General features: G+C 42.1%; 1 protein-coding gene across 1 annotated transcript in view; it reads right to left on the bottom strand.

Annotated features, from left to right (window-relative positions):
• Window positions 1-24,963, bottom strand: part of PEPD (peptidase D) — a 151,720-nt gene that overhangs the window by 10,931 nt on the left and 115,826 nt on the right. Inside the window, exon 13 of the mRNA XM_063167645.1 lies at window positions 13,041-13,225. Coding sequence (XP_063023715.1) covers window positions 13,041-13,225 — 185 coding nt within the window. The remainder of the gene's footprint in view (window positions 1-13,040; window positions 13,226-24,963) is intronic.

Here is a 24,963-nt window from a genome sequence, read left to right as displayed (position 1 = left end):
CTCTCCAAGGATATGCAAATACTTATTCTCACCAAATGTTATTAAAATAACACATTTATGATCTGGATTCAGGAGCAATGAGTCTACACATGACTTCATAAAAGCAGCCCATTTAAACTAAACTTTTGTCAGATTCAGACTTTCAGGCAACATGGTGCTGATTAGTATTATTAAAAGTTAAGTCAAAACAAGTCTGAACTAGCAAAATATTCTCTCCTTCCCAAAAGCTGGTAAAAGAAAAATGATATATGAGGATGTGCTTAGTCAAGGAATTAGAAACACTGCAAGGACTAGTTCTGGGTATTCATTTTCTTCCCCCCAAATGTGCCAGGTATTGCAATATCAGAACAAACATATATCAATCCCATTAGCTTTTTGAAAATTCTTTGCAATGGTAGCAAAATTTTCCCAACAAACTATTGTAATGACCTGTGAACAGCTCACACGCCCAGCAGCTCTCAATCCTGCTCACACCGCTCAAGAAACCTTCTCTGCTTTAGCCAGCACATCAAAGGTTAACACTTCTGTGGGACCACAGCAACATTTATCTGGTTTCCACACAGCTTTCCTGAGCCTTGCTTCTGCCCAAAGCCACGATGGTGCTTTCCCTGGCTGGCAGGAGGGGCAGCTGGTGTCAGCATCACTGCCAGCATGACTGGTGCCACGAGATGGAACTTGCCCTTTCCCCCAGACAAAGCAGCCCAGCAGCACCCTGGGTGTGGGGCACCCTGTCCTGGCACAGCCCAGCTGCCCTGCCCATCCAGGGGAAGGAGGGAGGCTGGAGCACATCTGCACATCACCCATGTTCTCATTTACTGAAGCATCCCCTCTTCACAGGGGACACAGCCCTGCAGTATTGTTTGCTCTTGAGCTCCACTTTCAGTTCAGAGAAAGTTTATTTTACAGAAATACTGCTTTCCATCATGCTTGCTTTATGCCCACTGGCTACCCAAGCAAGGCTGGGGTTGCTTTTGTTCCCTTTGCAGAGCTTATTCTGTTCCAATGTACAGCATCTTACAGTAGCCAAGATTTCTAGAGTTGACCAGCCTGGATATTTGGACATAGCTTTGCCCATTTTGACTGTGTGTTCCATGTGTTTTATGACATATGTTTGATTTGGATTTTGCAGAGCACTATATATTACACCAAAATAAGAAAACATGGTTTTGTTTTACTGAGCCTAGGAAACAAGAATACGGTAATATTAAGCAAGGCATTTTGAATTTGTACTCTTATCAAAACTCAAAGAAAATCAATATATTTCTAAACTTGAAACAATAACTGCACTGAAATGGAGCCATTTTTTCTCTCATACTGCCCTTTGGGGTTTGGCATTTCACACATTCATTGTAATGTGTAAAGGAAATGAGGGCATCCAATCTTGTGGATTAATCTCTCCATGAGCTGTAAACAATTAGATTAGTGTCTGGACCTTTTGGTGCCTGGCCAACTATCTATCTGCTACTTCACAACAAACAACCCAGATCTGGCTTTTAACTACACTTCTCAATTCTGCTTGCAAATGCCTTTTCCAAGGCAGTCAATCCAAGACAGATGCTAGAAAGACAAATGCAGAGCAAGGCAAACAATCGCAAACATCCTCTGAAGGCAGCCCTGGCACAGCATCCAGATTTTTTTGCCTTTCCTTAAAATAAATGGTGTTTAACATCATGTGTGACAATAAAGCCTCAGCAGTCCCCTTTATTTACCTCTGTACAGCTGCTAAAGCAATGGTAGGCATTTTCTCTAGAATGCTAGCTGTGTGGTCCTGATTTTAGCTCTTCCTCCAAGGAGCTAACACAGCATCAAGACCAAAGATACACATTTGGAAACATCTCAGCAATGCAGGGAGACTTCCCAAGGCACCTGAATATTGCTGCTCACCCAAAAATAAAATTCTTAACTTCTCTGGAAGGAATTCATAAAGGCTTTTTGCTATTCCCTCCATCCTGTCTCAGTCCTGGGTTGTGTGGCTCTAGGTTTCATCTCCAGGTGTTTGGATTCTGCAGGTGCAGCTCTATCCCTACCATGAAAGCATCTCTAGTGGGCCTCCGAAGAAAGGGGAACACTGCTCAGCTTTCCAGAGCTAGAAAACAAGCAGGACAGCAGTGGGTGGGCTTGTCCCTTTGAACAGAGACCAGGAGATGTGTGAAGTGGCTGCAGAGAGACAGGTTCTGGCTGTGCTTGGATGTGGCCACTCACTCTGAGCAGAGGACAGCCCCAGCCCAATTTGCTGTGAGGCTGAAGGGCAAAATGAGCTGGCACAGGAAATAAGCAGAGAGGGGCCATGACCAAGCTGAGCGCATGACAAAGTCCCTTCTTTTGAGAACAGTGCTGGATTAAACACATATCAGACTATGGCTTCAGCCTCCCAAGTGACATCTGATCTCTGGGCACTTGTGACCACCTCGGGAGCCACCACACCCATCAGGTCCAGGGCTGACAGCTCTCACTCTGCTGTGGTTGTTTATGAAAAGCAGGATGAACTCAGGACCTTTCTTAATGACTGAAACACCACAATCCCCAAACAGAAGATGACAGTCTGAAACAACCCTTGCCATTCTTCATCAAGTCAAGCTCTCTTGGGACCAAAGCCCGACAGGGCAACCTCACACAGTCATCCATCAGTAGGGCTCTCCTGCCATTAATGGATTTCCTTCTTTGTGAGGAGGAACCTTCCCTACATCTCACAGCTGAACAGCTCAAACTTTATTTTCAACAATGACCATGACATTGTTCTGCAGTTAGAAGAAATTAGGAGTGAAAATGTGAGTGCTGGTACAGCAGCTGTGTGGGTACCTGTTCCTTATCCCCATTATATCCTGCAGGCCTGGCCACTGAGCAGGACCCTTGGCACAGTGCTGCACAGACAGAAAGTATAAGCTGATAATTTGCCTCCAAAAAGTGTACAGAATGGTCTAGAAAACATTAATGCCCAGGCATCTAAAAAGAGATTGCAGTTATATTCTGTGAAAACTAAATTTTGAATTTATTCTCCTGTATATTGCAACAACAGACTATATCTGAAATTGTTTTCTAAGACTGACTTTATTTGGAGTCCACATCTAAATCTGATCACATCTTAAGATTGAGACACTCCTCCCTCAGTAAGCACAGATGTATGACACTGTCATTTGTGACTGTACTCCTGCCAAGAACATTGGATTCGAATTAATGGTTCATCTAAGGTAACAAAAACCAGCAGGGCTAAGCAATAAGGACTGTCAAGGGAACCAGAGAATTATTATGTAAACTGATTTTATTACTATGTAAGCAAAATAAAAGTTCAAATTAAGTGTACAGTAATACAAAATATTACTATTTTTGGAATGAGCAGGGAATTAGGAAGTATGCAAATCTGCCCATTTCCCAGAAAAAGGCTGTGGAAGACCAGAATTTGCAATATCCCCAGAATATCTCAGTATAAAGATGAACCACTGCTTGCTCCTAAGCAACTCAATAGTTAATATGTTGCTTTTTCCATGGAAGAGCTCCATTGTGTATCATGCTGGATCTTGCAGAGACAGCTCCAGGCCCACTCCTGGCTTTGTTTTTGGATCAGAACAGAAGAAAACCACAGGTGATGTCCCTGTGCTCACCCAGCAGCTGGAGATGCACAAGTGCAGAGAAATGCAAGGGCACCCTGCCTGCCAAACCAGGGGCTGCAAATTGGCATCACCCCAAAGCTTCCTCAAGCCCGTGGTGGCACAAACCCCAGCCACAGCCCAGAACACCTGAGGTACTCATAAATGCAAATACTGAACCACAGTAAAAGGCTCATTAGTGACACAATCTAGTTTCACATTCTCTTTTTCCAGCTAAATCATCACAGAACTTTTTGGAGCCTGACAGACTGTCCCAGTTGGAACACATCCAGTACAGTGAAGTCCAAACCACTTTACCAAGCTAAGTGCAATCAAGTATTTAAATTAATCAGAATACTAACATTACATTTAGATAATATGAAATGAGCACCAAAGTGAAATCTCAGCTCTTTTACTCTTCCCTATTCTCCCAGTGCACATACCTAACTTCTAATTAGCTCATTTAATGTAAAAATTGCAGAGCTCTGTGCAGCCAGGAAAATAAAAGTCTCTAATTCCATTTCACGTGTCTCCTGGTCCCTTCCCCAAGCCCTTGTTTCACTTGCTGAGTGTTCCTAATGAAGATTAGTTGATTCAATCTGTGCCTGAGCTGCCTGTGGCACCTGCAGGAACTGCTGGCAGGGCTGCCTTTGAAATCAGCAGCAGGTTACAGGAGAAGGGGCCCCAAGCACCCAGATCACTCCTGGCATTTGCAAATCAAAGCTCCCACTTCTGCAGGAGAATCTAATTACTGGCTGGAGCTTTTGGGACACTGCTCAAAGTTAATATTGGGGGAATAGAGGACACATGATGTTTAACTCTCTGTTTTACTTGAAGTGTTTTCTTCTTTTTCTAAGTATTAACTGTGGTATCAGGTTTAAGTTACCTGATAACTCTCCTGTTATTGCAGGGAATGAGGAAAAATCATCTGCCACTTATTTGAGGCACTGCTGCCTCATGATTCAGCTGGAGCTGGATTTCAATCCAGCACTACATCATGGTTCTGAGCAGAACTCTCCATATAATTTTTGCTTTCTGATCCCTGATGTTACCAAGCTCCAGTGCTATCATAATGGAAATAACAAAACATGTAGACTGTGGTTTTGTATTTTTTCTCTTTTCTTAGAACCTAAGTTTGAGAAAAAAAGAGATAGCAAATAGTAAAAATCACCAGTTGACAACCACAGCATTAACCTGGAAGATGAGGGGAGTACTTAGAATAATTTATAAGAGTTTTATAAGAAATAACAGAAAGAATTGCAAAAGCTACCAAGAACACTGTTTCAGAATGAAACCAAGGACAAGCACCATTTAAAATCTAATGAACAAATTTCTTGTGACACACAGAAAGCAGACATAGGCAATAGTCTCAAGTGAAAAGGCTTTGCTTTTGAGATCTTTAGATACCATAAGTGAAAATTGCAGAAACCCCACAGTACACCAATGATACCTTACTTTTTTTCATGTAATTGAAAGCAGAGCTCTACTGTTTTGGTTTTTCTCTCCTACTGCACCTAGAATGAATTGTTCAAAAACACACAAGCTCCATTAGTTGCTGCTAAAATTTCAGAAATATTTGGACAACAAATACTCAGATAAAAACTTTGTTAGCACACAAAGTCTTTTGCAACAAACTCCAGTAAGTCAGAGAAACATAAGCAACTATCTCCATCAAAAAAAAAAAAAAAAAGAAACAGAAGTAATGAAACCCAAACCAAGCAACTAAAAACCTCAAGTCCTTAACACCTCCTTTCTCAGTGGAGGAGGGAACTCTGTGGTAATACAGGGCATGTCTGCATCATGGCACCTGAGCCTTCCCCCTCTTTTCTCTTTGCTCAAGCCCAAAGTTCCATAAACACCCAGGCTCCAGCATCTGTCCTCACAGGGAAAAGCTGCTGGGCACTGATCACAGCTTTGCTGAGATCAAAATGACACAGCAGAGTGAGATCTATCAGCCTAACTCTGGGAGGGGTTTAAACCCCACAGAAGAGTCCTAGGCTGCAGGAAACTCCTGGCTGGTGTTTGACCCGGCAGATAGCAATAAGCACCATGGATTTCAGTGCTGCTCTGCATGGAAAGGCAGTTTCCACTCATCTGCTTCCTTCCTGCATGCTGCCTGCTCAGTATGTACATTTTTGCTATGCAGGAATTCAAAGAAACAAAACAAACAAACAAACAAAGGATTCCAGTGGGTCCCATGAAGCAGAAGCAGTGAGTTTTTTCTCCTAATATTTTCCCAAGGTGTACAATCACTTGCAAGAACAAACCCAAAAGTTAAACCTAATGAAATGTCCTTTTACTCTTGTAAAATGAAGGCATCCTAAGTGCCTTCCATACAGGTTGTTTCATGTTTGCAGGTCCTGGGTAACCAAGGCTTTGCAAGGTTATGGCAAATGAAGCAATTTGCAGCACCAGGGCCCTGCACAACAGCTTTAGGCTTCTTGGTAAATTCACTTCATCCTCTGATTCTTAAAGGAAAAAACATTAATGCATCATTTGCAATGCTAACCACAAAAAAATGAAATCTTCTGCTTCAACATAAAGTCGGATACATAAGGAAAATAATTTTTACCAGAACAAGATTATTCCTGTATTCTCCAGTACTTAAATTCCCAGTCAGTCATCTGGGAGCAAGCTTTCTGTTAAAGGCAGACACAGCTTGTGCACAGCAGAGATGTTCCCCAAGCATGCACAGTGATGGAAGGATGTGGGTAACTCCAAAACACACCTCCAAACATAATTTGTGATGCAGAATAGCAACAAAAGGATCAGCTTTTCATGATAATTGAATTAAAAATTAAAACTAAGGTAAATCTTATAATTTTAAAAAACAAAATGAAATTAAACTCTTAATTCATAAGATGTGAAAATCACAGTAGTTATTAACCTAACTTAAATTAACTGGCTTATTATTATAGAAAGTCATCAAATGTACTTAGTGTTCTTTAGAGCCTTATAGTCAATTAATATAGCATGAAATTGAATCAACTCAGGCATCTAGAGACACAGAACCTAGATTTAAATGAAAACTTCAGCCTCATCTACCTCAGGGCCTGAAAATTTGGGGCCACCTACCACATTTTCTTCATTGCAACAGGCACAAACCCTCATTTATATCCCATATCGAATTTACCCAGAAACAACTGAAAGAATGTGAGAAAACCATCTCCATGATTAAATTTTCCAGCAGAAGCTAAGCCCAGTGGGGTTTTCACCCTTTGAAGCAAGCTCAGTCTGACTGAGGGCCAGATTTTCTGAAGTGATTAGTACCACTGGGGCTGAATTTCCAGCAGTGCTTGGGCTGCAGTCAGATCCTCAGAAGGAACAGGCGGATTTTCAAAGCGGAACGCGGCGCTCGGCTTCCCGCGAGGAACACCACGGTCCCCAGGGAGCTCCTGCTGCTCAGCCCTCCTGAAAACCAGCACCTTCACTTGTGTGCTGCACTGGGAAACACTGTGCTCATACTGCTGTGAACGTGCTGTCCTAAAATAAGGTGCCCAAGACACATTCATGGCTGGCAAAATGCGCGGTGCTCGGTTGTCTTGAGGAACGCCGCGGTGCCCGGCAGGAGATGTGATCCCCAGGGAGCTCCTGACAGCTCAGCCCTCCTGAAAACCAGCACCTTTAGTTGTGTGCTCCACTGTGAACCACTGTGCTCACACTCCTATGAACATGCTGCCCTAAAATAAGATTGCCAAGACACGTTCATTGTTTGCAAAACACACGGCACTTGGTTTCCCCAAGGAATGCCGCAGTGCCCGGGGAGCTCCTGGTGCTCAGCCCTCCTGAAAACCAGCACCTTCACTTGTGTGCTTCACTGGGAAACACTGTGCTCACACTCCTGTGAATGTGCTGTCCTAAAATAAGGTTGCCATGACTCGTTCATGGCTGCCAAAATGAGCAGTGCTTGGTTTCCTTGAGGAACACTGTGGTGCTCCTGGCAGGAGACATAAACCCCAGGTTTATGCTGCTCAGCTCTCCTGAAAACCAGCACCTTTACTTGTGTACTGCACTGGGAAACACTGTGCTCACACTCCTGTGAACATGCTGTCCTAAAATAGGTTGCCAAAACACGTTCATTGCTGGCAAAATGCGCGGTTCTCGGATTCCCAGAGGAACGCCGCGGTGCCCAGCAGGAGACGTGGTGCCCAGGGAGCTCCTGACAGCTCAGCCCTCCTGAAAACCAGCACCTCCACTTGCATCCTTTAGCGGGGAACACTGTGCTCACACTGCTGTGAACGTGTTGTCCTAAAATTAAATTGCCAAGACACGTTCATGGCTGGCAAAATGCACGGTGCTCGGTTTCCCCAAGGAACGTCACAGTGCCCGTCAGGAGACACGGTGTCCAGGGAGTTCCTGGTGCTCAGCCCTCCTGAAAACCAGCACCTCCACTTGCATCCTTTAGTGGGAAACACTGTGCTCACACTGCTGTGAACGTGTTGTCCTAAAATAAGGTTGCCAAAACATGTTCATGGCTGGCAAAACATGCGGTGCTTGGTTTCTCCAAGGAACGCCGCAGTCCCCAGGGAGCTCCTGCTGCTCAGCCCTCCTGAAAACCAGCACCTTCACTTGTGTGCTTCACTGGGAAACACTGTGCTCACACTCCTGTGAATGTGCTGTCCTAAAATAAGGTTGCCAAGACACATTCATGGCTGGCAGAATGCATGGCACTTGGTTTCCCTAAGGAATGCCACGGTGCTCGGCAGGAGACATGAACCCCAGGGAGCTCTTGGCTGCTGAGCCCTCCTGAAAACCAGCACCTTTACCTACATTCTTCACTGGGAAACACTGTGCTCACACTCCTGTGAACATGCTCTCCTAAAATAAGGTTGCCAAAACACGTTTATGGCTGGCAAAACGCACAGTGATCAGTTTCCCAGAGGGATGCTGCGTTGCTCAGCAGGAATCTCGGTCCCCAGGGAGCTCCTGGTGCACAGCCCTCCTGAAAACCAGCACCTTCACTTGTGTGCTGCACTGGGAAACACTGTGCTCATACTGCTGTGAACGTGCTGTCCTAAAATAAGGTGCCCAAGACACATTCATGGCTGGCAAAATGTGCGGTGCTCGGTTGTCTTGAGGAACGCCGCGGTGCCCAGCAGGAGATGTGATCCCCAGGGAGCTCCTGACAGCTCAGCCCTCCTGAAAACCAGCACCTTTAGTTGTGTGCTCCACTGTGAACCATTGTGCTCACACTCCTATGAACATGCTGCCCTAAAATAAGATTGCCAAGACACGCTCATTGTTTGCAAAACACACGGCACTTGGTTTCCCCAAGGAATGCCGCAGTGCCCGGGGAGCTCCTGCTGCTCAGCCCTCCTGAAAACCAGCACCTTCATTTGTGTGCTTCACTGGGAAACACTGTGCTCACACTCCTGTGAATGTGCTCTCCTAAAATAAGGTTGCCATGACTCGTTCATGGCTGGCAAAATGAGCAGTGCTCAGTTTCCTTGAGGAACGCTGTGGTGCGCCTGGCAGGAGACATAAACCCCAGGTTTATGCTGCTCAGCTCTCCTGAAAACCAGCACCTTTACTTGTGTACTGCACTGGGAAACACTGTGCTCACACTCCTGTGAACATGCTGTCCTAAAATAGGTTGCCAAAACACGTTCATTGCTGGCAAAATGCGCGGTTCTCGGATTCCCAGAGGAACGCCGCGGTGCCCAGCAGGAGATGTGGTGCCCAGGGAGCTCCTGACAGCTCAGCCCTCCTGAAAACCAGCACCTCCACTTGCATCCTTTAGCGGGGAACACTGTGCTCACACTGCTGTGAACGTGTTGTCCTAAAATTAAATTGCCAAGACACGTTCATGGCTGGCAAAATGCACGGTGCTCGGTTTCCCCAAGGAACGTCACAGTGCCCGTCAGGAGACACGGTGTCCAGGGAGTTCCTGGTGCTCAGCCCTCCTGAAAACCAGCACCTCCACTTGCATCCTTTAGTGGGGAACACTGTGCTCACACTGCTGTGAACGTGTTGTTCTAAAATAAGGTTGCCAAAACATGTTCATGGCTGGCAAAACATGCGGTGCTTGGTTTCTCCAAGGAACGCCGCAGTCCCCAGGGAGCTCCTGCTGCTCAGCCCTCCTGAAAACCAGCACCTTCACTTGTGTGCTTCACTGGGAAACATCCAGGGAGCTCCTGCTGCTCAGCCCTCCTGAAAACCAGCACCTTCACTTGTGTGCTGCACTGGGAAACATCCAGGGAGCTCCTGCTGCTCAGCCCTCCTGAAAACCAGCACCTTCACTTGTGTGCTCCTCTGTGAAACACTGTGCTCACACTCCTGTGAACGTGCTGTCCTCAAATAAGGTTGCCAAGACACGTTCATTGCTGGCCAAAACCAGTTGTTCTTTATCACAGCAAAAAATAGGAAAGGGAAATGTTATATTTTCTAATATCCCAGAGTATACTTTGCAGAAAATCTGCAAGTATTTACAACTTTTGTCAAAGAAGAAGAAAGTGCTTGTTCAATGCTGCATGCGAAAGCAGCTTACTGGAAAAGATGAAAACTTATTATTGCCAATTTTGAAAAAAGAAATATTTGGCTACCAATGAATAACTAATCTAAGCTAACAATGTCTGGAAATAGTTTTTTTGGAACACACAAAACTTTCTGATGGATAAAAATTAGGAAATTAACGTTTATTGTATTATTTCAAATGTAACTGTTTACACTTGAGGAAAATAATGGAATAATATCCACTTGGAAAGTTTTTATTTTTAAAAAATCGTTTGTAATACTCCCAGAAATTCCCTCGGCCAAAAGCAAAGAAGTTGCTTTTTAACCAGCTAGAAAAAAGGACATGATACTACAGGCATGGGCTCAGTGTACAATGAACACCAAAATGGCTTTATAAAAACCTTTGTGAAGATCTCGCTAGCTGGTAAACATTTAAAATGCACCACAAATCACTCCAGAGTGTACTAGATGTCTTCAAAATGTGCTTTTCCATGAAACAATGAGGCGTGGAGAATAAGCCTTCTCCCATTTAATGCAGACACGTCCCCCACTTGCAGGAAAGGTGCTCAGCTGCTCGTGTTCAGATGAATTTGGGCAGAACCACATCCCCTGCACGTCCCCTGCATCCCTGCACGGCTCCCCTGCCCTGGCAGGGACCAGGCTCCCATGGGGACAGCCCAGAGGGGCTGGTGGAGCTCCCTCCCAGCTCTCTGACAGGCTCCTGCAGTGTCCCTCCCACACCAGGTACCTCACCTCAGTCACAGCGACTCCTGCTCTGGGTCACAGAGAAGTGAAGGGGCTACCAGAGGTGAAATTCATGCCACACACAGAGTTTAAAGGAATTGCTCTTCTGCACAACCCAGAACTCATAATTTTTCAAAGTGATGCCATACACTCATCCATGAGCACTTTTATATGCAAATACAGAACATTAGCTATTTGTTAGTGAGCTTTCATACATGCTTCATATTAAAAAAAATTTCCTATTTAGGATTAGATTTTGAAAGTAAATTAGCCATGCAAGCATTCTTCATGTAAGAATGCAGTTGCATGCCAACACAAACAAACAAACAAACAATTTCAGTATTTGCAGATATAAAATTCTGTGTAGAGCTTTGGCATTTTTACACACAGTAAATACAAAACTGGAGAGCCTAACTCATTTTACAATACAGTCCCTATATCCATTTTTATCTGTAACAGGCTGCTCTTTCAAAATTGTGGAGAGATCAGTTTGCTTTCAAAAAATGACCATTAAATAATATAAAATACCATACAATAACAATTATAAATTCAGTCATATGAAAACAAAATCTATTGTGAAAAAAAGATTTCGTATTGTATGTCATATACTGAAATCTGCTGAGAGATGGAAGATGTACAGGGTCCAATGCTTCAGACTCACACAAAATCAGTTCTAGAAATCTCCCTTGACAGTAAGGTGCTTGCTCTGACCTCAAAGAATACACTTTTTAGGCAAAACCAAGAAGAGTACTTTGCACTCTCAGAATTCTTCCCACTTGTTCCTAAAATTTAGTTATCTCTTCACCCTACCAAGTCTTGAACACATGCTCCTGTTCTTTAAGTCCATTAAATTCAGAGAGGTTATTCACAACACAAGTGAAAACAATCTAAGCAAAGGCATGCTACAGCAGGGTCCTGGATTTTGAAGTTTATGAACTCTCCAAGTAACCACAGTCCCTGTTCTTTGCTGGATGTCTCTACTTGTGCACTGGGGAGGAACAAAGGGACAAGCATCCATCCTCTCTGTATCAGCTAGTGCAGAAACCTTAAAATCAGAATAGCACTGCTTTTGATTTTTGTTTCATTTTTATTACATGCAAGTTTATTAGCTGATGCTAATACATCATTATCACAATATTGTATCTCAACTATAATTACATTGTAATAAGTATCCTCAAATATTACATACTGTTTCTCCCCTGCCTGCAAAACTGAACCAGCAATAGCAGCTGTCAGGTAGCCTGGTCACCCAACAGGAACAAGCACCAAAATATGCTTCAACTTTACCTATGGAGTTCCTTGTTTCTTTTACAGATTCTTGCAAAAGAACAGCTTACAAATGAAAGGAGGAAAATGATCCATTTTAGTACTGTATCACTGAAAATCCTTAAAGAGTTAGCCTCAAATAACCACAATCTAACACAAACACAATCCTTCTGAAATCATTCCAAAGCTGCTGCAAACTTCCTCTATTCAAACATTAAGTACAATTTGCCTTAGAGATTTTATTCTTTTAGTTATCACTGCAGACCTACTGTCATTAATTGGTTACAGAATTTTACCTATTCTGCTTTCAGATCATAGTCATGAATCACCAAATTAATTCAAGGAAAAAAACCAATCCTTTTGTGTTTTCTGCAGTAACTCAGAATACAAGAGGTTATGTCTTCACATTTGCAAAGACTGGAAGACTTGATGGAGTTTTTTCTTGCTACATCCTCTCTGGTGCCCATGCTGATGCTGGACAGCAAAGCTCAAGAAAGGGCTGTGAGCCAGATTGTTTCCATGTGACAGCCACTGGGACTGACTGCCCAGGTACAGCAGGGGCTCCTGCAGCTGCCTCACATCTGCAATGGAGCAGGTGAATCTTGGCAACACAGGACTCAGGCAGACTGAGGTGCTGTGCCACAGCACAGGGTACTTGGGTGGTGCCTGTCAGAGCAGTGAATCACGAGGAACAACACAGTGTATGTAGAAACTGAACAGGTTAAGAATGCCCAGAGAGCACCATCAGTTGACTTCTCCCCATAAACAATTTATGTTTCGATGAACTAATAGATTTTTTTAAATGAACTAAAAGATTTCCTTAGAGTAAACTTCATAAAATACCACATCTTAAAAAAAAAAAGGAGGTATTTAAGTGCAAAACTGCTGTATCTCTGAGAAGATGCATTTGGGTAACCAGACAGAGAGTATGAGCAGTGCTGATGGAACTGAAGGGTTAATGTGCAGGGGAGTTGAGCACGGACTAGCACTAACCTCTGGGTAGCCTCCAACATCATGCACGTCGATTCCAAGGAGATGTCCAAGCCCGTGTGGCATAAACACTGCACCCAGATGAACCTTCACCATGTCATCCACACTGCCTTGCAGAATGCCAATTCTGGTCAGCTCCTCCAGATGGACTCTGTCAGCCAGACGGTGCATATCAGGCCAGGCCACCCCTTGGAGAGCACAAACAGGCAGCTCAGTTAACTATTGCTGCAAGATTTGAACGGCAGCTTTCAAAAAACAGATGTAACACATGTGCCCTTTGTTTAGAGAAAAAACAAAGGTGGAAAGAGCAACTGCATTTTCACAAAAAAACACTTTAAACAAGACAAAACTATTTTAAGATGTCTGTGAAGTACAGAAAAATACAAACAAGAGAAACAGCAGCACCTTCCCATCCAGAGCCATATGAAAAATGTTAATACAATGGATCTAAGCATGTCCACACAGATGGAAATGCATCCCTGAGTCTCCTATAAGAATGTCAACTATAGACTGCAGTTTTTTAAAATGCAGAGAATAGAACATTACCATCCTTTTATTTTCAAGAATGACCATCCCCATTTAGAACATCTGACATGGACACTGCTTTTCTACGTACATTGAAGATTTAAAGCCCACATCTTTCTGGCAAAGACACTCTCCAGAAATTAATGATTCCCTTGTGTTAATGGGCTGTGTAAAACACAACTCCTCTAATACATGTACTGAACCAGCATTACAAAATACTGTTGTTTGACTAGAGACAGAGTGCCAGGATACATTAGGTTGCTATTATTTTGGTATAGGATGCAATTTTGTTTGACAAACTGCTGGGGAGAGGAGGGAGGAAGAAAGCAGCTCTTTTGTTAGTAACAAAGTACTGTCCTAATTAGTTCACCATGGCATTGAGTCATCATCAACAGAGCAGCAGTTGCAGAGTCAAGACAACTAGGGCTAAGGTACAGTTGAAGAATATTTTCCTTGTTCAATTTTGGCATGATTAAGCAAATAAGAACTGAGCAATTTTTAAGGCCAAACTCCCGCCAAGTTCCGTTTGCTTTAATCCAGTTAAACATGCAGCTCTAGGGTCTTGTGAAGATAAATGTCATCTCTTAATTACATTATCACTTTTTGCTGAAAGTACTGAGGCTTCAAAGTCAGAAATAAAATCATCCTATGGGAGTGCTTGGAGAAAGCACTCAGCTGTCTTTGTGGCTCTGACAGAAAGATCAGAACCAAACTGAGCAGCAAGTGGCAGACAAACAGACAAACCCTTGGTTGCTACTTCCTCACAACAGCCAGCAGTGCCCAGGTGTGTGATGCTCACTCACAGAATGTGTGCAATCTTCCTGCTCAAAATGTGATATTTTTATGGTTTCCTTACTTTAAAAAGGAATTCAGATTTTTCATTCTATGTGAACCAATACAACTATAAGCAGCTGTTCTCTGACAACTGTTCAACATATTATATAAACATTTCTCTTTCTGAATATTGATTGTACTGCAATTTTCACTAGATTCACTTGTGAATTCACTTGTGAATTCACACAATTTTCACTTGTGTTTCACAGCTCTCTCATATTAGGCTCCACTTTATTGAATGATAAACTGAAATCACTACAATCCCTCACATCAATATGACACATATCACACTAAAAGTATTACTCAATCACAGTTGCTTTCCTGTTTATTTTATAGGTGTGGAAATACAGAATTTTTATGTCTAAGTCGAGGTTCAGCTTTTGCAGTTTGCAGCTAACCCCAACTGCTCTAAAAGCCTTCAATCTTCTTTCTGAGGACACTAGATGTTCTTTCAAGATCTCTTCCATGATTTCTTAGCTGAGTATTACCACAAGTCACCTATTTTCACCACCATAACAGCAAAGCCACATGTGACAACATCTGACCCTGGTCAAGTGTTTGAAGCCTCACCCTCTCTAGTTAAAAATGAAGGTCAGAACTCCCTGGCTGGAAGACAAAACACAGCCATTCCCTGGGTGCTCTGGGGCAGGCTGAGCTGTCTGAGAGGAGTGGAGCTGAGGTATCTGCTGTCTGCAGCTCAGCTTCCCTCTGCAGCTCTGCTGGCACTGCTGCTCTCAATCCAAACCCACAGACTCCACTCAAAGTGACACAGTCACCTTTATCAAACTGAGGAAGAGATACAAAAGGAGATACAAATATCAAACTGATCAGAAATAAAACCACCAAAGCCACATATCCATTTGTCTGCAGAAGTTGAACAGACATTAACAAATTAATGGCATTATTGCTTTAGCTGAAAAGACTGCCATGGCTGTAAATCCTGAGTATTTCCAGGCACTGAGCAAATCCATTAGAACTCCTTCTTCCCTCATCCCTACCTTTTCCTTTTTCTCTCATTGTCTGACAGTGCAAATACTTCTCCTCTCCTTCTTCCTTCCTAATTCTCCATCTGTTTTGGTTTTTATTCATCTTATCTGCTCCATTAGAGACTGAAGACAACAAAAAGCTCTACTGTGAAAGAAATAATGAGGCTGGATGGAAAATCTGCACCTTTGGGCTCTCTCTTGGAGCCAGGGTGGTGCTTCAGACAGAGCCCAGCAAAATGGCTCTGGAGCACTCTTTCATCATCCAGCCAGTGCCAGGAGCTTTGCTAGAGATATGAAACATGTCAGCTCCAGTTGTGTCCCCCATGCTGCTGGAGCTGCAGACAGCACTGGGGCAGCTCTGGGCACAGGGAAATTAAACCTCTGCTGGAGGCACCCTGCTAAATAATACAAATAAATAGGTATTCAAATAGTCTTAATTAAAAAGAAAGGGTTTATAGATAGATTGCACTTTCTGTTCTATTGTCTGGCTTCATGCTTTATTCTATTATGACTATGGGGTGGTGGCCATCTCCCTCCAGGACACTTAACCTACAAGCCCTGGATAAAAATCTCATATACAGACTGTTACTTGAGTACTAAGACAAAATAGAAAGATATTCTGAGCTGAGCAGAGACAGTGAAATAATTGGAGTGATTTTTTGGTCTTCACTTAAAAAATGGTGATATCCTTGTCCTGTTTGATGAGAGGATTCCCATCATGCTAAAAATAAACTTTATTATTAAAGTTCAAACAGATTTCTACCCATTTCTTAAACAGGTAATTTGACAAAGAAAGAGGATCTAAATGCAAATCTTCAAACATCTCCTACTGTCTTTGTAATATTAAAAACATTAATTTTGTGAAGAGAAAGAACTATTTTACAGTACTAAGGCAACTACTTAAAAGTATAGGAAAAATCCACTGAAAAAAGTAACAACCATAATTTAAGGAAGATGTCTTTGTCCATTTTATACAAAAGTATATTCACATGTATTTATTATAGAGTAAACAGAAATATATGCTTTAAAGTTATTTTAAAACTAAAATTGTAAAACAGAAATATATGCTTTAAAGTTATTTTAAAACTAAAATTGGATTAGCTTTATGTGGCAATTGAAATCTTCATAATACAATGGCCTGTGCAAGCCCAGCTGTCTCTGGGACTGACTGACATCCCTGCACTCAGGTGTTATTTAGATAACTAGTAAGTACACTCAAAGAGCTGAAATCCTTAAATTCTGCTAATCTAATTTTCCTTTGTAGATACTGAATTCCAATAATTGCAAAAAGCAGAGAAAGGAGGAAAAATTGAATATCAGAGCTGATAGCTTCATCAACCTGACAACTTGATAAGAAGCCATGAGCAGAACCTTTTGGTGTTCTCATATGATGTGCAGCTCAATAATCTGGAAATGCCCCAAGGACTGCAGGGAGAATATGTGAGTGAGAATATGTGAGTGCCTCTGTCAAAGCCCAGAGGTGCCTCATTCTGCTCAGATGCAGAATGCTGATGGGCCAGAGATGCTCATTCTGTGCACACACCTGTGTGGATAGCTTTAGCATGTTAAAACAATAACACAGAGGAGTCTGCAGGCAGCCAGGGAACAATCTGCCCTACAGACTGCAGACTTGCAGGTGTGAAGAAGAACAACGCTGGCTGAACAGTGCTGAATGAACATTTTGTACAGAGAATCCTTGGTTTGTGGAGGCTCCTCAACTTTTGGGTTATTGGGGGTCCAGCAGAGACCTCTGTGCCTGCTGCAAGCAGAAGTCAAACACCATATCAGCATTCTTGTAGGGAGAAAAAGCAGCTAAAAACCAACCAAACCCCACAACTACTCCCACACAAGTGCCTCTGCCCTTGGGCGTGTGAGTTTCTCAGTGGCTGAGTGCTCTGACACCTGACCAGCACTGACTCCCACCACCAAGCACTCACCAGCATGTTTGACTCATGTATCATTCAGGTGTATTATTTTTAAGCCTTGGTGAAGTTTATCATAGTTGCAGACATGCTTTTTCTGTAAGAACTTTTATGATAGTTGCAGACGTGCTTTTTGTGTAGAAAGGTTAGTTCTGTTATTATCTTGAAGCCAATTCATAAACCAATTATAGTCCAGTGACAGATGAGGTTTAAAAAGTCAGATTGGAGGGTCCTTGGACTTTGACAGCTTGTACCAAAATGAGTCTGTACTGAGGAAAATCTGCTGATGAGGTGTCTGCTCCCTTCCTAATTCTGTGCCAAATGAGACACTGGGTGATAGAGGTCACTGAGGCAGGGAAGCTCAGTCCCAGGCTCGTTAGGCTGGGTTTGTTACCTGCATGCAGCCCGTGCTCAGCAGAGAGGTCAGCTCAAACCCACCTCTCACAGCACCAGAGACTCCTGGAGATGCAGAGTGAATGAGCTGCACAGCAGCAACCCCACACTGCAGATGTGCAGTAATGAAATTATCCAGACTATGCATTCATTAACAAAAATCTAGGGAGGTTATTTGTTTTCAGACATAATTCACACTGTACAGTGGAAATTTGTAGATGTGTGAGGTACCACTTAAAAATGGCAAAATTAGTGCATTAAATTTGCCTAAAGTCTTTTTTTAAAGGTATCCCCATAAAGCTAAATGTGGTCTGATACTCTTAGATATAACTGATACTCTTAGATATTAAAGAAAGGAAAAAGATAAAATTAATATTATTTTACTTCCTTCAAAATATTTCCTCTCTGATATCTATTTCCCAAACCACACAAAATTTCAGATAAAACGCCAAAACAGCAGCAACCAGACACTGGAGATGTCCAGTTATGAAATAAACCAGACTATGCATTCATTAACAAAAATCTAGGGAGGTTATTTGTTTTCAGACATAATTAAACTGTACAGTGGAAATTTGTAGATGTGTGAGGTACCACTTAAAACTGGCAAAATGAGTGCATTAAGTTTGCCTAAAGTCTTTTTTTAAAGATATCCCCATAAAGCTAAATGTGGTCTGATACTCTTAGATATTACTGTGAAAGAAAGGAAAAAAATTAATATTATTTTACTTTCTTGAAAATATTTCCTCTTTGATATCTGTTTGCCAAACCACACAAAATTTCAGATAAAACACCAGGTTCAAGGACTCTGGAACATCATATAACGATCTCTGCAATAATGTGTGACCTCTTTGATCACACCAATGGAGGGGATTTTTGTGCCCTCTTTGCCAGCCCCCAAAAAGAAAGAAAAGCTTCTTGTGAAACCAGAAATCAAAAGCATTCCTATCTTTTGATGAATATACCATAAATTTTTAAACGGTAGAATTAAAAAGATGAGTTGCTATAACACATCACACTATAAACTGTTCCTCAGCTGCTGTTAACTCACTGGTATTTTTATCCCAGTGATTATTATCTGAAGTTTTATTAGAAGCCATTTGAGAACATAAAGTAGAAACAGCATACAAAAATAATTTAGAATTACTGCGTGGTATTTAGCCACTTTGGTCAGAAAGTACTCTGAAAAGGCCTAACAGGATTTTTTTGGCCACCACTTAGGGTACTTTGTGGTTGTAATGTGACAATGATTAAACCACAAATGATTTAACAGGTTTTTTTTTTGTTGTTGTTGTTGGGCGGGGGTTTTTTGCCAACATAGATGTCACAATCTTACTAAAAAAAACGAGCATGGCAAGGTTCTAGTAACTTCTCCCCAAACTGTGCTAAGGTTAAGTTACATTTAATTTCCAAGTGTCCACAGACAAGGGCAAAAGGCCCAATGTCCCCTGGCAGTGCCACTGAAATGCAGACAGAACACACAATCCCAGACCAGCCAGCAACCCATTGGAACAGACTGAAATCTGAAATCTGCCAACTGGCACGGACCATATCAGACATAAAACAATAGGACTTTAGAACTCAATCAGACCCAGTTAAAAAACAAAGCAAAACATAATTTAAACACTAAAAACCAATTATCTTTTCCCTCTTCAGCTGGGTGCTAGAGAAACAATTGTCATATTTGTGATTTTCATGCTTTCTTTTTGCCCACTACAGGAAACACTCAGTGTTTGCTCTGGTTTTGAACTGGGGGTCTTGCAGCACCAGGTAAAGCAGCTGTGCCCTGGGCAAACCCCCAAAAGCTGGACTGTGACTCTGCCAATGTCTGGGAGCAATGAAGCTGTTCAAATCTTCACAGACTGTGTGGATGAACACATGGCTCGTGGATGCCAAATTCAGGGATGCCATTCCTGACTGCACTTTCCAGCTGTGGCATGGCTGCATCTGGCTGCCATGGGAGGAGAAGAGCCTGTTAACTTTCCCAGCACAAAATGGAACTAGACAGAATTTGCTGCTGCTCACACCTGCAAATACCCTCATTTGTGACTGCAGGGATTGCCAGACCTGCCCCTGCCCTGTGCCTGGAGCCCCAGTGGCACAGCTCCACACCAGGATGGTATTTCTGGGCAATAAAGTCACCCCTTTGTTCCCCAGAAAGATCTACCTGCCTTACAGGGATGGGAGTTACTGGAGGGAAATAGAGATTGATCCTCATCGCCTCTGAAACTTGGACTTCTTCAAAAGACTGAACAGCACTGTGCAATTCAGCTGTCCTGTGACATTTTGCATCAGTATGATGGAGGTTTCCAGCAGGAATTCCATCCTTTGCATGGATGATGGAGGTTTCCAGCAGTAATCCCATCCTCCCAGTTATAAACCCTGCACAAGGTGAGTTGTCACTCATCAGGAGCAACATGAGGATAACATTCTGCCATGCAGAAACATCAGGAAAAGCAATATGAATAGATGGCAAGAAGAGGGATTTTTTCCACATCTGGGATTGAGTTTTGCCAGACACTATTTTACAGCATGGTCCTTCCAGAAGAGGTGCATGTTGAAGAGGAAAAAAGGAAAAGGATTGACAGGATGAAGGAAGTGTTGGAGGGAGTGATTGCAGTGTGGAAACTTATCAATCTTTGGAGCTCAGAAAAGAGCCTGTTTAGATAAGACTCAGGGCAAACAGCACAATTTATGTCTGGCAGGTTTGCACTCTGACAGCTACAGCTGATGCAGTGTCAAGATTGAAGGACGTGTGAACTTTGCACTTCAACTCAAATTACAGCAAATATCAAGCACAATTCCTGAACACTGAGATGTGAGAAAATCAGTGCAAGTACTAAAATTCAGACAAGGTACAGGCAGCTCATTCCCCAAAACCAGAACTGCACAATGTTACAATATACAGCATGTTACAATTAGGAAAAAACGATTTAAAAAAAAAGGTCTTAAGCCAAACCCCATTCAGTATAGAAAGGCAAAAAACCTGCAGCCAATTTAGGCTGAGTCTGTAAAGAAATCTAAATGTATTTGCTTTTGCAAGCCACACCTTTGAAGAATCCCTTAAAGTAGTGAAAAATCCCCTGAGCCATGGCAGCTCCTGCAGGCTCTGCTCAGGTACCTGGAGATGAGAGGGACTTCAGGGCAGGAACAGTTTAAATGCCAGTTTTTGTACCTTTGGGGATAACTCAGCATTATTTCATCCTCTGAATGCTGCAGTGGTCCTGTCCATCCCAGCAGGAGCAGCAGCTCCCAGGTCTGCAATCAGATCCTTCACATTTCAATAGATTGCTGCTCTCCCTGAGGCTCTGCACAAAACTCCCTTTTCTTTCACCTCTCACCATGGGTTACTGCTGTGCTGGACAGGTGACCAGCAATGAGAGCTCCAGTAATCAATCATACCATTTAAAATTAATATCTTGAAAGAATAAAGAATTTCAATTTGACTGACAGTATTGTCTATGCATCCTTTAGTGCCTTCTGCTTTTTCCTAAGTAGCAGCAATGCATCAACCATTTACACTGAGAAAATCACAATTAACACACCACAGAAAGCTGTTCTACCTTTGCTGGGTCCATCTCAGAGAGGCAGTATTCAACTTTTGTTGAATTTTTTGTTTGTTTATCAATTAATGAACATTAATGCCAGCAAAAAAAAAAAAAAATACAGTCCACTCTATTTAATAGAGAAGAGAGAGCAGATTACAAATAGCTTTTAAAAACATATATTGACAAGATTCACTTTCCAATCTGTCTTTCAACACAGTAACACATTCTGAACTGCAAGGAGGGAAAAATAATACTGTGGTGCCATTCAGCAAGATTTGTGAACATCAAATATTGGTTACAACATGTCCTAAAAGCATTTGCTCTTCAGAGGAACTGGAATAAAGTCTTCAAGTTCTGTCATTAATTTTTTATTCCTGAGGAGAATTGTTTTGCTGCAGATATTACAGCAGATTAATAATGATCAGCAGTGCTTTGACTAAAATATGACAATCTGAATGGGAATAATTCATATGGGCATCTTGAAATTATACAAACTGTAAAAGAGATTGTGCTCTCATACCCTTCCCTGTTGTGCTATTGTCAAAAATTCCAGTTTGCAGACCAGTTTCTTTTGAAAAATTCACCAAAATCAGCTACTGCTTTTATACAGCAGAGAAGCATCACCATGGTGTTCCACTAACACAACTCTGGACTACACATAATAAAAAATACTACAATGCAAAAACACCCCATTGCATGTGAATAAGAACTTTTTACCTAGGAGGATAAATATTAGTAACAGTTACAGTTATTTTCTTTAGGTATAATGGATTTCAATCCTAGTTGGACACAGTGACAATTACTCTTAAGCAGTATTAGAAACCAAAAATCAATCTGAATTGTAAAGAAGGAATATATTTGTTGTGGACAAAAAGAAGCAGTAATCTGTGAAGCTGCAAATTTTGAATTTGTATGTTGCCAAGTACAACTCTGCTCAGCTTAATAACAGAAACACCTGCTGGTAATATGATCTGCTATGCCAAATATATACCCTAGCTATTAGTTTTCGTTAAATTGTTTTTATTAAACAGTTCTTTAATTGAGTTATTTTAATCTTTGCTCTTGGTACTATTCTACCTGAGCTGGATTCTCCACTCTTCTTTCTTTGTTAGAGGCATTTTACTAGAAAATAGAACAGGGACTCATACTGCTGCTTTGAATTCAAATCACAGCATTTTTTGTTGTATAAGTAGGTTATTTAAACTGGTAGTGGTTCTAAACTTAATTCTTGACAGTCTGACTGACTCACTCAGTATTTAGGTACCAAAGGAGGACATACCATCCAAAATCTACATCTTGCTGTACTGAAATACAGACCACTCACCCTGTGAAGTCCCTGGGCTTGCCCCTCTACCCCCATCAGCTTTACTGCTTCAGTCCTTTAGCATCAGGCAAACAGGGAGGAGGCAAAACACTGGAAAATGAAGTGGCCTCTTTGTTTTGTCCTTCTAATTCACAACATTCCTTGGAAGGCTGTACATGGGAAAACTAGCTAAGACAACCCCTCCATTGCAAAGCACTTAGGAAGTTACAACAATAAAAAACCCCTGAAGAAATCAGGAGAAATGCACAAAAAGTGGTCAGAGTTTCACAGAGCAGCTCAACTGATGCAGTTACAGCTGCCCACAGGACAAAGACCACATGGGATTAACTTGGTTCTGCACACACGCACAAAGGGACAGCAGGAGTGGCTGGCACTGAAACTGCAGCAGGACACAGGGGTCACACACAGGAACAGCCTGCCTGCCTCCCAGGCTGCCTCTGGAGGTGGCTCATGGTGACCTGTGATGTTCCACCCTAGAGAGCTCCCAAGGATTCCTCCTGCTCTTCAAAGGAAGTGCTCAGCCCCAGACCTACAGAAGGCCCTCCTGAATCATTCCGTTTCTCAAATTGTTCATTTGGAAATGACAGAGTGGAAGGGTAGCTCCAAACATTACAGAAACCCCTTCAAACACTCTTTCTCAACTGCAAAATGCAAGACTTGACTTGGAGCAAAGACAGAGGAGGGACCAGCAGCTACAGAGAATTTCTGAAGTTCTCTGAGCCAGACTCTGCTGGCCTGTGCTCACTGGCTGCTCCAGCCTGCTCCCCTTGGCCTCTCCATCTCACAACACCTGAGTCTTTTGGGAACTACTTATCTCTCTGCACTTATTTAACATCTCCAGCAAAAGGGCACCCATTTCTTGTGGGCTCTGAGGATCAGCTAGTATTCACATGATTAATAAAAGGATCTTTTATTTGATATGTAGGTCTACTTCTTTGCCTGAAATGTTTTTGACTGTACTTGAAGTGTACTTGACTGCACTTTCTTGGTCAAAGATTATATGGCAATCCTGGAATCAATGAAATCTGCAAAGTCTGCTCTTTGACCCTGGAAGACAGGATTTAGGAGCTTAAAGAACCCATGTCTTTAAGTGAAACTGGATTTTTGGGAGAGCCATACACAAGGAACCTTCCAGCCCTGACATGGAGAAACCTCCATCTTGTGTTATCAGAGATGTCAGTCCTGGGGCACAGATTTTCTTCAAGACCTTCCTCAAATGCATTTATTGGAAAAGCAAAGCCTGAAAGCCAGAGGCAAGGGAACACTCACTGTCTTGATAGTAAAATGCAGAACTTGGGGATATGCATATAAGATGAGCTCCAACTTGAAAAATGCAGAGATAGAAATCCTATAGGGAAACCCTGTGGTAATGTCAGTATCCCAAGGAGGAATTCACACTGCACATAAACTGATGTGATGAACAACAACTTCTGTGCATATTTGGAACTAATTTTTATTTTTCGTTTATTGAAACAAACAAACATCAATCAGCAGATATTCCCAGCTGCATAGCTAATGTCTGAATGCAATTTTGATTCAATGGGGACTCTGTATACACAAGCTTTTCAAATCATAAAAATGTAGAGATAGGGACTTGAGTGGCTGCCAACCTGGCCTTACTCAACTGTTCCTTGGGAGCAGTTTGCTAGACAAGGAGATCTTTATGGAAACTGGAATTTAGGACAACGGACCTTACAGAGTGAGGTATTTAAATTCCTTCTTCCTTGCACCCCAAATATTAATGTATTTAACTTTAAAGATTAAAAAAAAGATTTTTTTTCAACGTAGATTTTGCAGTATACCAGGCATGCTAAGCACAACCAGCTCCTTTCCTTCCCCTTCTCCTGTGATTTTCCATTCGTCTACAGAAAAGACAGAGAGTAATGCTTGGAGGTCCCAGGATGCAATTGCAAAAGGATGAAGATGGAAAGTATGTGATTGCTCCAATATTTAGCTCATTAATCTTAAAGACTCTGTTTATGCTCTAGTGCATTAATGCAAAATAGTTCTAATTGCAAAGCTGAGATAGGCATACTTCCTTTTTAGTTCTTCTCAACACAGTAGCAACTTATTATATTTCAGAAACTTCAATGTTTCTATAAACAGAAACTGTACAGAGAAACTTTCTATATGTAGCAACTATATGTCTTCATGAAGTAGGAATTAAATTTATAATAATATAAATATTGTATTAATATTTGTATTATTAATATTCTTTAAATGCTTAAGATAATAACCCGACCAACAAATAGCAGAAATCACTTGAGAGGCTGCCCATGCTATCAATACACCATGTGCTGAAGAATAAAAGAGAAGCCACTCCACAGAGACCTCCCCAACACCACTGACCCTGTGTGTCCCTGACAGTAACACACTGGGGCAAGAGCAGGGTGTGCC

This window comes from Melospiza melodia, chromosome 13, assembly GCF_035770615.1.
Source record: "Melospiza melodia melodia isolate bMelMel2 chromosome 13, bMelMel2.pri, whole genome shotgun sequence".
Classification (NCBI taxonomy): Eukaryota; Metazoa; Chordata; class Aves; order Passeriformes; family Passerellidae; genus Melospiza; species Melospiza melodia.
Note: the sequence above shows the minus strand (reverse complement) of the source record. Positions and strands in the feature narration are given on the sequence as shown.